Source organism: Ruditapes philippinarum, unplaced genomic scaffold (assembly GCF_026571515.1).
Source record: "Ruditapes philippinarum isolate M1 unplaced genomic scaffold, ASM2657151v2 ctg4100_1_1_1_1, whole genome shotgun sequence".
Taxonomy (NCBI): Eukaryota; Metazoa; Mollusca; class Bivalvia; order Venerida; family Veneridae; genus Ruditapes; species Ruditapes philippinarum.
Window position 1 is genome coordinate 90,079 of NW_026857748.1, and position 15,474 is coordinate 105,552.

Consider the following 15,474-nt stretch of genomic DNA (forward strand, 5'->3'; position numbering starts at 1 on the left):
CGTTTAATCATCACGATATCAGCTTGCAGAGCAGCGATGGTTGCCTTTAAATGGTTGAATTCTGCTCGGCATTGGCTGTGGTCATTACCTCCTGGAATTGATGCTAATTATATCCTTAAGCAGTGAAAAGTCCTCACCCTCCATCACATTAAGAAGTATTTTAATATCGCAAGCCAGTTTCACATTTACTGGGTCTCCACTTCGTGTCGTTACACGCTTTTTTAGTTCCTTTTCACGGTCATATGGGAAGCCGTCAAATTCTTTCACAATATCGAAGAGCATTCTTCGGAGTTTTTCAAGGTTATGTTCAGAGTTGGTATATTCGATTAACAGCCGGTCAATAAATAAATCGCCTGGGTAGTCCCTAAGCATTTTCTGTAAAGCATTGAGTTCAATCAGATCATCAGCAGTTTCGTAGTCTTCAAACAGCGAGTCAGCTATGTAAGTTGAACTATCAATAATAGAGCGGTTCCGCATAATCACACTATCCGAAATCAGGTCAGATGGTATTGATTTGATGTGACGCCAGTCAGACGTGTTAGTTGACACACAAACGGGGATTTTTACTTATGTGTTTTGAGAAACTGTCACTGGCTCTAATTCCGCATAATCGGCGCTACTCTCCATTATGTTGCTTTATGCACAAATCATAAACACTGAAGTATGAATAAGCAAGTGTATAATCCAGAAAATATTAGTCCACTTAGACTACTGAATAGTAAGCGTTTGTTATATACTTGCAAGCATCAATTTTTGAAATAGAAACAAAAAAAGAAAAAAGTGATTCCGTCTAATTGTCTCAAAAGTTAAACACAGAATTCCATAAGAGAAGCTACAAGCGCGTATTTCAATCTGCGCTGCACTCAAGCGTGACGAAAACCTCTGTCAGTAGGGGTGAGTGATCGTTTAATCTTTCCACATTATAATTGAATCTAGGCCGTAGGGCGCTGGTTAGTACGGACTTTATTTGAATTGTTAACAGTACATCAAAAGTCATTCATAATCCGCTGTTTTTATATACCTATTTCTTATATCGACTCCAAAATGGCTGAATAACACAGAGTCACTGCGCCTCAGGCACTAAATATCCATTGTTTTTTTGTTTTTGTCTAATAACTCCAATGTGAATCACTATTTAAAATCCAAAATTGAGTATCGTAAGGTCCTGGTATTAATGAATTATTGTGCCATTTTCCAATACTAGGCAATATTTCTAACAATTTTTAAAACAAGAAAACCCTAGCAACCATCGATTATATCACCGGTCGCAAAACGGGGTATTTTTTCCAGCCAAAGTCGCTAGTTACACCTTTAACATTTCATTATCAACTTGTGTGGCCATATTGGCCATACGTTTTACACAATCCGAACATAAAGTACTATTTCTATCATCATCCGCTAGAATAAAGGCTACTTCCCGAATAAAGTCATGCAGCTTGTTAAAGAATAGCATAATTCATTAGATAATATCCTGAATTTTTTAAATTCTACATTATGAATATTGATATAAGACATGGGTATACAGTACATTCTTATGCAAAATAAGACACGACTTTTGACTGTTTGAAACGGGCTCTTGAACACTTACAGATCTTTATCTTAAATTGCATTTAAATAAGAATAACTTTTACTTCAATAGCGTGTTGGTTTTTCTTTTTTCTGAAGGACCAAATTCAAATTTCTTGCATGTCAGAAAATATAAAGGATATACATCGATTGTATATTGAAGTAATATTACAGGAATAAAGGCACCGAATGGAGTTACTTTGTGCCAGTATGCAATCTAAGTAGAAGTCATTAAATGTTGTTCTTGGGAAGTACATTTATAATGATTCTTTGAAAGAAAAAGGAAGAAGGTGTCAATAAACTAGCTATTAGAAATAGTAAGGCTAATAAAAGAGCACGATATTGTGCGGAACATATGTTGCAAATTTATAATCAACCTTCGCACAGGATGTATTCATACATTAAGACACATACAGAAACGTTAAAAATAATGAGAAAGAGTGAATTGATGAACATAATAGAGTTATTATTGATACATGTATAAGTTACAATTTCGCAAACGCAGAAGATAAACATTTATGATAATAAAATTATAATAGAGATATATGAATTAACACTGTTAAAATTTGTGTTGTTTTAAGACTATGACTTTTTATTTAAATTCATTTATAAAAGTGTCGTTTCTTAGATTTTATTAAATTGACTGTTGTAAATTTAAATAATTTATCATTTTCGGCCCCATAAAGTCGGGATTGCGCTCATATGCATGAAGTATGCGTGAAGTAAGAATAAGTCACTTCCTATGTTTTTGAAGTGTGAAACGTAATTAGTTTTGAATAGACGTATAAAGTAGACACAATTGCTGTACATTTTTATGTAGCATCTTACCCGACATTGGCAAATGAAAATTAAAAACATTAAAAAACATAATCATGAAATAAAAATCTCTTACCCATCCAAAAAATGCAGCAGCCCCAGCACTGACGTCACGAATCTGTAACATTGAATAATCCTCTATCGGACGTTTGGCAGCTTGTGCCACATCTTTACTACAGTTTTTGGTTTCAAACAATTTTATACGCCGCATTAAAGATTCACGTCCAGTCTTATTCATCAGCGTTTGACATGTGCGCCATTCCTGAAATTATTCCAGTTTAACAGGTTAGCTTCAACAATATAAAACTGATCATTTAACTTTTTGGGCGTCATATAGAACTACTCGAATTCTTGAATCTTTTAAAACGGCAGGCGACGTACTTTTCCGATTATCATATCGACAGCATCATAACCGTTTTGCGAAAATATTTCTCATATATCTATGTCTTGAAATACAAAAATGCCTTTTCTTTAATTTTGTTTTATTACATATCAAATGTATTAAATTCTTCTTTGAATTTATTAAGATTTAACATTATATTTTTGTTACATAGTTACATTTTCTCTTTCTTACATCTATTTAATTCACATAATATCGTTTTCTTATTTACTGATATTTTTGTTTCCAAATTTAACGTTAACGATTGGCGCGGCTTAAGAAATATGTATTTTTATCTAAGCGGAAATGCAATGACCATAACAAATTTAAAACGTTCATACAGTTTGTAAGCATCACGACGATACATTTAAAACGCCGCAATAGTTGGTATGTTTATTTATTTGTTTAAAAATGATAATTTATATTAGGATTTTATTGAATGTATCTTAAATAAGATTATTTAAGTGTACTGTAATTAGAGCTCTATTTAAGTAAAATATGTTTTAATTTATGTGAGAGGTTTGATGATCGTACGTTTATTTTTATGTTTTGATATAATTATCTTTGTATTTCATGTATGATCTATTTTTTATTCTCTTTTGTACAGAGAATCGTTTCACGTTTCACGTTTCCCGTTAATAAACGCATTCTCACTATAGTCTGTCCCATTAAAAATGGAAATGAACTTTTGCCTGGTATGAATTAACAAAACGACGTTGAATAAAAAATAAAACTTTTTTGTAAATTAAAAAAAAGTCACCCTCGAGATTTTTCAGGATTTTACTCTAAAGTGTCTACTTTCTTGTGAAAGCAAATTTTGATTTCTCTATGGTAAATCTCTGTTGTTTATTTTCCGTAGCCATTTGAAGATGAACGGGAGAAAGCACGTGTCATGTTTCTAAAATATACAAGAGGTTCTCGGGGTCGTTTCATGATTATTTTAAAAAGCTGGATCTACAAGATGTAACAGTTTAGTTGCACTGCATGATGGAAAACTTTAAAAAATGAAAAATAAGCAACAAGAACACCCATTCACATGGAGTAGATCTAGAAATTGCACTTACTTTTAAGCAATGAACTTTATAAACGTCACGACAAATTCGCATTCTGAAGATTCCTTCATTGCCAGTTTCTATCCAGTTCCGTAGATCCCACTATTTACTTCAAAAATCCTGAATGACATGACTCCTACACTTTTGATGATCCAGATTTTTTAAACTGGTAATCCGTCGCTCATTATTAAAACATTGTTCAATTTGTGGAGTTATCTGGGTTAGCAAATGAAATATGTAAATGAAACACATCGATTATAATTCAGCATGTTCCAAATCCATAATTCAACAACGGCCCATCAATTTAGTTGTCAACATCACATGTTATGGATTCCTGATGAAAAAAACTTTATTACGTCAACAACAGTTTACGAAATATATGACGTAACAAAAATGCCTCGCGTTTTTTATGGATGATTCCAGTTGCGGCATTGACAGGGGGCGGTTAGGCATATGTAACCTCAAACAGATAATATTAAGCGTTGAGATAAATTTGCCTTGATGGCATTTAAAATAATTTTTGTATACCCAGATTTTGCAACTTACCTCTTCAATTCATATATTAATAATATAAAACTTTTGATAACATTTAAAAATAATTTTAAACACACTTAATGACATGAATCTACAACGGTAAAATACTTCTTCCATTAATTACATATAACATTTGTTTTGATTTTATGTTTTGTTTTTAAACAATTTTATATATTTATCAGAAATAATTTCCCTACATATTATCTCGTTATTCAAGACTTCTGTATACCCTACTCTTTTAGCTTCAAAATATACAATACGCGGTATTTTTCTCCCGCGAAAAATATGCTAGATCTTTTGTTTTTTCACTGAATATTTTCAAACTTTAGGAAGGCTAAAATTATTGAGAACGTCACCCGGTGTTTCTCTTTGACTCGATCAACCCTTCATATTAACAAAATAATTATATGTAACACGTTGAGTCTACAAAATACACTTATTGTCGCTTATTGAACCTTACTCTTAATAATATCAAATCACTGCCAGTATTGCTGGACATTTTGTTGAATTGTGAGACGGAAAGTTAAATCTGTACTTACGAAGGCCTACGTTTGATTGCTTAAACTAGAAAGCATGATATTATATTCTTATAATTTACATTTTCCTTGAAAGCGAGTCTGAGTTCTCTCGTTAAATTAGCGAGGGAGTTAGTTAAAGTAGACACTGTGGTAACAAACAAACCAATGCTGAACGTATAGTGAATCAGTTTTCCTTTCTTTATATTTTTTTAAAGATTTGCATGATAATGTCGTATTTGTTGGCGATTTCTTGTGAAAGTTGAAACCTACGGAAAGTTTTAGCGCATTCGTGACATCGCACCCGAAATAAGAAGGGTAACATATTTTTGTATCCCATCAAACCTCGCCAATTTATTTATTTTTGAATAGACGTGATACACACTTATCGACAGAATTCAGACAACTACCGAATTATTTTAATTAAACATTAATAAGGGAAGAATCATATTTTATAGTCTTCTAGCTAGTGTTCCCGCTCCCCTACGACGCGTTGCGGTATTTAAGATACGCGCTTGATTGAAAAGCTATCTAATCAAATACTTCACTGTTCTTTAACTCTTAAAAAATATAAAATACAACAGTATATCATGGTAATTTACTTAATCTTTGTGTGTTAGAATTTATAAAGCTCACTGATATTTTCACTTCAAATGATTTTGATTATTTTAAATAATGGTTTGCTAGTAAAATTGCCTTTTTGACACCAACTTTGTTGTCATTTTTCATTTTAATGATAACATTTAGCTATTGGTCAGTAAGTAAATAAGAATAATAATTTTTCTATAATTACCGAGTACATTTCACGGTAATTGTGAGACGAACCCTAAATGACGTCTATATGGGCGCCGCCATTTTGAAATGGACGTCACGTCAGGTTACAACGTAAGTCGACGGGAAAATATATAATTTTAACATTTTGACCATATTACTGACTTTTTGAAAAAAATGAAAAACATGCCTAGAGATATTGACGTCAGGGTTAACATGACATTAATTTAAATGATTTTACTATTATATTAAATAAAAAATGGAATGTTCAAATTTGATGGGACAGACTATAACACTGGCGTCGTGTGTTTATAAAATGCTTAAACTAATCAAAGTCATATTTACACTAATCTCATTGTTCTTAACTTTGTTTTAGGTTTATTTAAGTTACTGCATATACCTTCGGGTAGACATTAAAGTGTTAAAACAACAAACTATTTGTCTTACCGCAACTTCTTTAGGAGTGTTTCCGAGCAATAAAAAAGTTGCCATCATTGTTTGATGAACGCCTTCTGGCGGGTGGGGAAACGATTTGATCTCAGCGATTGTCTTGCTGTCTAAGTTGAGCACAGCATGTCTCAGCTTCTCTAACATTTCTAGCTGTACTATGAGTTTATGTCCCAGGCCTAGTTGTGTATCCAGACGATTGTCGAAATTAACTTCTTCTGCACGTGCAAAAGCTTTTCTCATCACATTCAGCTCACGTATTTCAAACGCTTTATTGAGTTCTTTAAAAAGAGGTTAGATACAATTTGTTATGAATAAATTGCATATATTTAGTCAAGCGGCATATTTTAGAAGTATCCTAGTCTGATATAGATGTGCAATTCCAGACCTGTGCTCATAGATTATGTATCATTACTTGTATGTTTTACTGAAAGTAACTGTCAACTTCTGCATGTTTATCAACAGAAACAGTGGTCGTCCTCAACCAAATCGATAGAAAAATACGTGCATTTCAAATTTATCAATGGCAAATGATCTTTGACATTGAGCCTAATGGTTATCTGTCTGTTTCTCACCGCTGATTCCAATTAGATTATTAGCTGGTCGCTTGTGGAGAAATAGATGATTATTGATAATTATCTAGAATAGTCGATTAGGTGGACTGGCCGCCAAAATGTGATTACATCAGAGTAAACAAAAAGAACTGACGAATCCGAGGACCCTTGCCACTGAGAAAATCTGACTTGGGAGTGCAATATGAGTGTTCTTTTGTTGTTACACAAACAGAAAAAGACATTTTTCTTATTCCAGTGTGGCAATACCACGTGACATTGACGTCATTTTCGGCATCATTCCCAAGACAAATGTTGCTCGATTCGGAAAAGAAAATAGCTGTAAATATTTTATTTCTGTACCAATTTCTTTGGGAAATGCACCAGTCTACGGGGAAAAATATAAGCTTTCCATAGAATATTGGATCTTCGTCAGTATATAAGCCGTTTTATCAAACACTTTGCCTAACCTTGGAAGTTGCTTGTATTAGAGCGGGCTTCAGTTGCAAGCTATTTCGTTTTCTGGCGTTATCTGGTCTACGCCATAATTAAAAAGTAAGGTTTACATCAACCGGGAGTACGGAAGGCAAAACTCTACCTAAATATGTTCATATTTTTATTATGAATGACATAAATCTTACATTTTACTTCAATTGTCAAATCTGGCACCAGTTCCAAGTCGAAAAAAAGGACTACAGTTTAAAGCCGATTTTAGAATCCGTTGCAAATGCGAAGCAACATGCCTACCGTTCTCTTTCTACAATTTAGTTTTTCACTGTTGATCTTTCACAGAGAGATTATGAAAAAACTGATTGTTCCTTAAAGCAACAACACTTACTTGTATCGCAATAGTGCACGTCAAATCACGTAGATTTAGTCCTGTCGGAAAATAATGTTTGGTATCGTTTTGAAGATGTTTAAAGTATTGCTCATCTTTTCCTATGTAGTTAAATGTGTTTTATTCTATTTCACAAAGGCGAAATTGATAAGAAATATATGTGCTCTCAGTGAGAGAAAGAGTTAATATAAAAACACTTTTGTATGATATGGAAAGGGTTACACTTTAACGCGAGTGTTGTTAAGCTAAAGGTATATTTTTCAGTTTATTCTGACAAACACTGACACTCGTGAATGTGACGAACAGGTTCTTCTGTCCTCAAAAGAGAGACTTTTAAAAGGTATATATTTTTCTGGAATTGTTGTATAATAAAGTTCTATAGAGTTTGATAAACTAAAACACAATTTGAACTTGGAACTTTGCCTTGTAAATCTGATAGAATTGTTACTTAGTTGCATTACTTATAATTCTCTATTTATCAAAAAGACCCAAAATAGCCATGAATAAGAACGAGAATGGACGCCATGTGGAGTAAACAAAGTAGAAAATAGTTAACAGATAAATGATTTTACAAACCATCATCCATCGATCAAAATCAAATTTCTTGAAACAAAACATTCAACATTACGGAAATAACAATGATTATCAATAATTATATAAATATTTACATTAACATCTGTAATAGCAACATCGGCAAGATCTATGACTGGGGTCCATATGCCACTGATGCGTCCATTGAATAATTGATAGCTAACATAAGCTTAGTAAAATTACGATTACATTTGAAGAGTAATTTCAATTCTTATCCTTCAACTGTCAAATGACTTACTTCTTTATTTACATATCAGATAATTCACTTATTTAGTATATGCGTCACGTTTATCATGTTTTAGATTTTAATGTGCGATCCTTTTTAATCTTAAAATGCTACAAAAAGCCTGTTTAGGACATTTGCAGGTCATGCCGCGTGCAATAATCCATGCATTTACAGCCAATGGCCACATCGATAAGAAATAGTCCCAAATAGCCCTATCGTTTTTATTCAGTTGAAAGAGACATTATTGTTAAAAAAGTTCTACTCGATTTAAATGTTTTCAAACCACAAATATTCCGTTCCATTCCTCTCTTTACAATGTATATTGGTGAGCTCTCTGATAAAGCTGAGTTGACTGATATAATTAACTAAATTTGTCAGATATGCAGTTCATCAACAGAAATAAATGCAATTATAAAATAGATAGTGTTTAATAGTGTTCTTAAGTTAACGAAGTTATATCCAGTTCACGAAAACGGTTACCGTGGGTATGAAAACAGGATATAAAAATATTTTTTATCAATGAGTGCCACTGTGTTAAAAAGCTTAATCTATCATACTAAAAGATTGCTACAGGTTCTTTATATGTATACAAAGGCTCTTTACAAAAGAATAACATTTGACTTTAAAATTGCCGCGTCGAGGCGTAACCCTTTTTACAGCATACAAATCGAAGTGATCCGGAATGTGCACGTTCATTGGACAGGCTAGCTAAGTCAATCAGAGCCTGAAACATTTTCAATTTTGCCGTTTTAGGGGAAATTTAGGGTTTCTGTTTTCTATTCCATGTTTAGTATTGCTACATGACACAAAAAATGTTTCATAATCATTACCGTGAAAGAACAATGATTAAAGAGTAAATCAATTTCTTAACAAATACTGCAGTATACAGACAACAATTTTACTACTTTTAAAATCACTTAAATATCGCAGCGAGGAAAAATTATTTAAATATTCATTTGTGTTTATGTAAATTGTATAGAAAATAAAAAGTTTTTCATGGTTAACTTCGCATTTGCAACGGATTCTAAAATCGGCTTTAAACTGTAGTCCTTTTTTTCGACTTGGAACTGGTGCCAGATTTGACAATTGAAGAAAAATGTAAGATTTATGTCATTCATAATAAAAAATGAACATATTTAGGTAGAGTTTTGCCTTCCGTACTCCCGGTTGATGTAAACCTGACTTTTTAATCATGGCGTAGACCAGATAACGCCAGAAAACGAAATAGCTTGCAACTGAAGCCCGCTCTAAAACAAGCAACTTCCAAGGTTAGGCAAAGTGTTTGATAAAACGGCTTATATACTGACGAAGATCCAATATTCTATGGAAAGCTTATATTTTTCCCCGTAGACTGGTGCATATCCCAAAGAAATTGGTACAGAAATAAAATATTTACGGCTATTTTCTTTTCCGAATCGAGCAACATTTGTCTTGGAAATGATGCCGAAAATGACGTCAATGTCACGTGGTATTGCCACACTGTATTCTAAGTTTCAGAAAAATAATTTTAAATCCTGACTTAAAATGTTTATGAAGATTGTGTGTTTTATGATACCTTCTTTAGCATCTAGTACATCAAGTGTTTTCCTTGCATCAAGCAGAATCCCGTCATCATCTGGCGGGTTAAGTTTCGAGTATGCTTCCATGTTACGTTTTATCATCTCCGGGTCCTTCTTGTCAATAGCATTCTGCAATTTCTCTCTGGCGGTCGCACGCCGTTTCTCCTCTACAAGTAAATCATAACAAGTGAAAGCACTGGCAATACGGTATTCAGATCTAGCCTATATTAATAAGAATGGCTTGTTTTGCATATAGCTATTTTACTAAAATAAGACGTGTTCAATACATTTATATTGAGGTAGCATTTTAATTCCTCTTAAAAATGATATTAAAAATGAGAAAGATTTCATTCATAAATTAAAAATCTGTCACAAATAGTGCCAGAAGGTTACAGAGAATTGCAACGGCTGTTAACGAACTTATTTTTTTCGGACGTAGTCCGTCTGTTATCGTTTTGACTTCCTGTAAAATTAACAGAGACGGACTGAAAATAAGAATAATTTTCATTGGTCATTTTTAAATTACAATCTGAAATTGGTGAATCTTATTGGTCATTCTAAAATAAAATTTAAAGGACAGTTCTAACCATGCTAAAAATGTTAAGGATAGTGCTTACCATTCTAAATATAGCTCTATGATAAAATGTAAGGGACAGTTTTGTCACTATCAAATAAAATGTAAAGGATAATTTAAAATGTACATGAATAATGATAGTTCTTGAACTTTTAGGTTAATTTGTAAATGATTACACAATTTATATATTCAAAACGGAAAACAAGTAAAAATAACACCTTAAATAGAAGTTGTTCATCCATGAAAAATCATCAATATCAATTTGTTATAATTTAAATTCAATGATTAAAAAATGGGTATTTTCGCTTCATGAAATAATAATCATCTCATTGTCATTCAAGCATAGCTAATATTTTTTGTACTGAAAACTTAAAGATAACATTCATTTTTATGTTTAACGGTTATACTTCGGCCGAGTATCTTTTTAAAAGATACTTCTTGTTTTAATTCACTAAACATATATGATTAAAACAGGTCTCACATGATTCAAGTTTAAATGTTCAACAATAGTAGTCAGGGTTTGACTGTCGTGTGGGAAATGGGAGGTCAAATTTATATTTTGTCATTTTCAAATGTTTTATTTCTTCTTTTCTATCAGATTATATTTAGTTATCAATAACAATGACTATGTTTAAATACGGCATTATTTTAAAACTTTAGGCGAGGTCCCTCTCAGTAATACCAAATGTTCGTTGTTGTTTGGTGGTAGTTCTGCTCAATATGCCAATGTCTAGACGACCACAGCGGTACGGACATTCAACAAAATGAAGAGGGTAAAAACATAATTCAGATCTACTGTGGACACTGCAATACTATTTGGACAATGCCTTGCAAGCGTTTGTAGAGACACATAACTTCACTTTGAATACATAGTTGATAAATTTGCAGCAAAAAACAGCGCCTGGCATTTCTCTTCTTCGATAATCGTGAGGAAATTCAAAGAACACGTCAGTTTGTTAAAGGCTTCTACAGAATTCGGTGAAAGACGAAATAAAACTTTTGTTCTGATTCGAGTTAAACAGGTTTATGGGCGTTCTTTTGGGGTTCTATTTTTCTGTTTTACACTAGAAAATCAGAAGATAAATTGAAAAAGATTTTTTTTTAGATTTTCGTCTGCAAAAGTGTATTTGGTTATTTGTCAGCATGGTGTATTTGGATTTTAAATTTTGTCTCCATTGGTGTACGCATATTTTTTCTGCATTATACCTGCAATTCTGGATGTTTTTGTCTGTATTGGTGTATTTGGATTTTTATTTGCGTTGTAGAATTTACATTTTATTCGTGCATTTGGATTTTTATCGGCTATGACTGATGGCTGCATTGGTATAAACAGATTTTTCTTTGTAATTATGTAAATGCATTTCTATCTGCATTGGTATGTTTGTATTTTGTCTGCATTGGTATATTTGGTTTTTATCTCCATTATTGTGTTTGGATTTTTTCTGTATTAGTGTTTTTCACTGATATTGCTGTTGACAAAGTCAGATATCTAGCAGGACTGTCAGTTGTCAAGATAGTGGTCACATTTTACATCCTGGGATTACATTATACACATTAAAACTGCAGACATTCTATTCTACTGAGCCTTTATTAGACTCCATCAATTTGTGGTTAGAAGTCAGGCAATGAATTGACAACAAACGTCAACGTGTGTATATAATTATATCAAATACAGACATCTAAGTCAAAACAGATTTAAAGAAATAACAATGTATGAATAAAATGTCAATAAATAACTGTTTTCATTTATATGAATGATTTCCAAAAAAAATGTCACATATACGTGATCTTGAACAAGATAACACAAAGAAGTGCTGAAACAATTCATGAATTTCATGTTTTATATTAAAATCACCATTAAACTAATGCAAAATCGTCAAAAGTTATCAAACATCATTTCCAAGCATATATGTAAACATTCATTAAAATATACCGTTATCATAGACATAAAGTAGCATCTGTAACCGATATAGAACTTGTCAGTTGATTTTGACAGACAGCTAATTACCTCAATGTTGAAGGAAACTTTTTATGTTATTTACTTGTACACAAAATAATACTTAGATGAATGATTTACCAATACCATGGCACTATTTTGATGAAAACCAACATTTTTATATTATTATTTTTTTCTGAGAAAATATTTGGTAGCTCAAAGGCAATGTATACTTGGCAAAATGGAATGTGAACTAAACGGTCTGCATTGCTAAATTCCAGTTCCTTAATGGCAGTGTATTGATTTGCTAGTTGTACTTAATAAACATTAACATTGTTCAAAGTTGACAAGTTATGCTGATATAGCAATATTTGTGTTTCCTTAAGTAATTTATTCATATTTACAATAAGATATTATACAGTGAAATGTACAATCACATTGTAGATTCTAATTGTTTTATACAAACATTAACAACATACATGCAAATATTGTGTTGTTTGTTTAGTTTATACATTTTAGTTCGATTGTGCTGGAAGCTATAAGCTTATTGAAACACTCTCGAATACGTTCCTGGAACCAACCAGTCTTTAGCAATGAATGTTAAGTTTCTTACTCAAGGAAACAACCGCTTGCCCCTGACAGGGTTTGAACCCACACGGCCAGCAATCCTTAGATTACTAATCCGACGCGTTAACCTCTCGGCCACGCCGCCATTGTTGTTTGTTTAGTGTCATGATCATTGCCAATATTAAAAACACTTTAATCAGTGCAAAAATATAACCACAAAATAAGGGGCATCCATACTTTATATAGATTTGGTAATAAAGAGACATACGGAATATTGACACATATGCTTCTTTTATAGTCCAAACACAAGAATTAAGTGTCATAAGTGTAAATGAGAAATTCAGGAATAATAATAAATAACTAGTTTTCCCGATTGCATGTTTTTTACTATAAACTCATCGCACGTTGCAAAATTAACAAAATCAAATGAGAAATAGTTGTTTTGAGTGTTAAAAAGTCATATTGCGTTAAACCAATGTAATAAATGCTAACGTTTCCAACGTTGTTATCTCTGCTGTACTTAAATCACCAGTTCTAACACGACCCGCATTTTCACTATTAAAATTAATATAGAACGTCAAACAGTGATTTAATAGCATATTCTAACACGACCCGCATTTTCCCGTATTGAACATAGAGGAACCGAAAGTGTGTGTTATTTAAGAAATTATGTATCCCAAACAGTGATTTTATCGCTCAATAACATCACTGTTTGGAGTTCGGATGCGAGGAATTATATCACGAGGGCGTAGCCGGAGTGATATAATGATGCGCATCCGAACGACAGTGATGTTATCAAGCGATAAAATCACCGATTTTGGATATATTATTTCGATTCTAACACGACATCAACAAATAAATGCTGCCGTACCTGATATTACGCAAAATGCGCCTGATTTGTTTCCGTACTTAATTTCATCGCGTTGTATTTTGGTGGTTACGTCACGTGTATAATGATTACGTCACATGTCTAAATATAGAACGTCAAACTGTGACTCTGTTGCATAATAACACACACTTTCGGTTCTTCTATGCTCAATAGGGAAAAATGCAGGTCGTGTTAGAATATGCTATAAAATCACTGTTTGACGTTCTATATTTAGACATGTGACGTAATCATTATACACGTGACGTAACCACTAAAAATGTGTCTTGCTGACAATAAGTACGGAAACAAATCAGGCGCAATTTAGCTAATTATAATACGGCAGCATTTATTTGTTGATGTCGTGTTAGAATCGAAATAATATATCCAAATCGGTGATTTTATTGCTTGATAACATCACTGTTTGTCGTTCGGATGCGCATCATTAAATCACACGGGCTACGCCCTCGTGATATAATTCCCCGCATCCGAACTCCAAACAGTGATGTTATTGAGCAATAAAATCTCAGTTTGGGATATATTATTTCTTAAATAACACACACTTCTATGTTGCATAGGGAAAATTGCGGGTCGTGTTAGAATATGCAATAGAGTCACAGTTGACGTTCTATATTTAGATATGTGACGTAATCATTATACATGTGACGTAACCAAAAAATATCCAACGCGCTTAAAATAAGTACGGAAACAAATCAGGCGCAATTTTGCTTAATATCAGGTACGGCAGCATTAATTTGTTGATGTCGCGTTAGAATCGAAATAATATATCCAAATCGGTGAGTTTATTGCTTGATAAAAACACTGTTTGTCGTTCGGATACGCATCATTATACCACTCGGGCTACGCTCTGTGATATAATTCCTCTCATCCGAACTCTAACGGTGATGTTATTGAACGATAAAATCACTGTTTTGGGTATATTATTTCTTAAATAACGTTAATGAGGTACTAAAGACCGCACATGATATTCACGTGCCTATCGTTTCCGATTGTTTCGATTTGTTTTTGGTCGTTCTTGTTTTTGCGCGGTCTGCTTATGATGCCTGTCTCCGACCCGCCTTTTCTTTCTTTTGGAACTGCCCCTTGTTTGCCTTTTTCAGCCGACTGGAAGATTTTGGCTATTCTGCCGGTTGTAATTTCAACTTCAAGCTTTAATAAATTTATATCATCATCGTCGTCGTCTTCAACTTTTTCACCTGTAGATCTACAATAACTGCCAATGCAGCTAATTTCATATCAGTAGTGTGTTGGTTTTTTTCTAAAGGATCACATCTAGCCTCATGAGAATGCAATTTCTTTTATGTCAGAAAATATAAAGTTTGTACATCGATTGTATTTTAAAGTGATTTTACAGGAATAATCAAACGCACGGATTTGAGTTACTTTGTTTCAGTACGCAATCTACGTAGATGTCATTAAATGCTGTTCTAGGGTAGTGTATTGAAAAGATAAAATTACAGATGCATCTATAAACCAGGTATTAGAAATACATGTAGTTAGATTAATAAAAGAGCACGATAAATCAAGGTCATTGAACAAAATACATCTAACATGTAATGGAGATTGAAGGTTGGTTTAATATGAACAGATGAACAGAAGAATCACAACATTGTGGAAATGGAGCACAAGTTTCACTTAATGGTATCAATTAAGTAACATTACATTT

The 15,474-nt window shown here is 32.8% G+C and overlaps 1 protein-coding gene across 8 annotated transcripts in view; it reads right to left on the reverse strand.

The window, feature by feature from the left end:
* LOC132750828 (uncharacterized) overlaps positions 1–15,474 on the reverse strand; it is a 66,980-nt gene that overhangs the window by 11,099 nt on the left and 40,407 nt on the right. For all 8 annotated transcript variants that reach the window (XM_060740873.1, XM_060740872.1, XM_060740877.1 and 5 more), the window contains 3 exons: positions 9,842–10,012; positions 6,081–6,361; positions 2,459–2,644 (listed from right to left, as the gene is read on the reverse strand). In XM_060740873.1, coding sequence (XP_060596856.1) covers positions 2,459–2,644; positions 6,081–6,361; positions 9,842–10,012 — 638 coding nt within the window. The remainder of the gene's footprint in view (positions 1–2,458; positions 2,645–6,080; positions 6,362–9,841; positions 10,013–15,474) is intronic.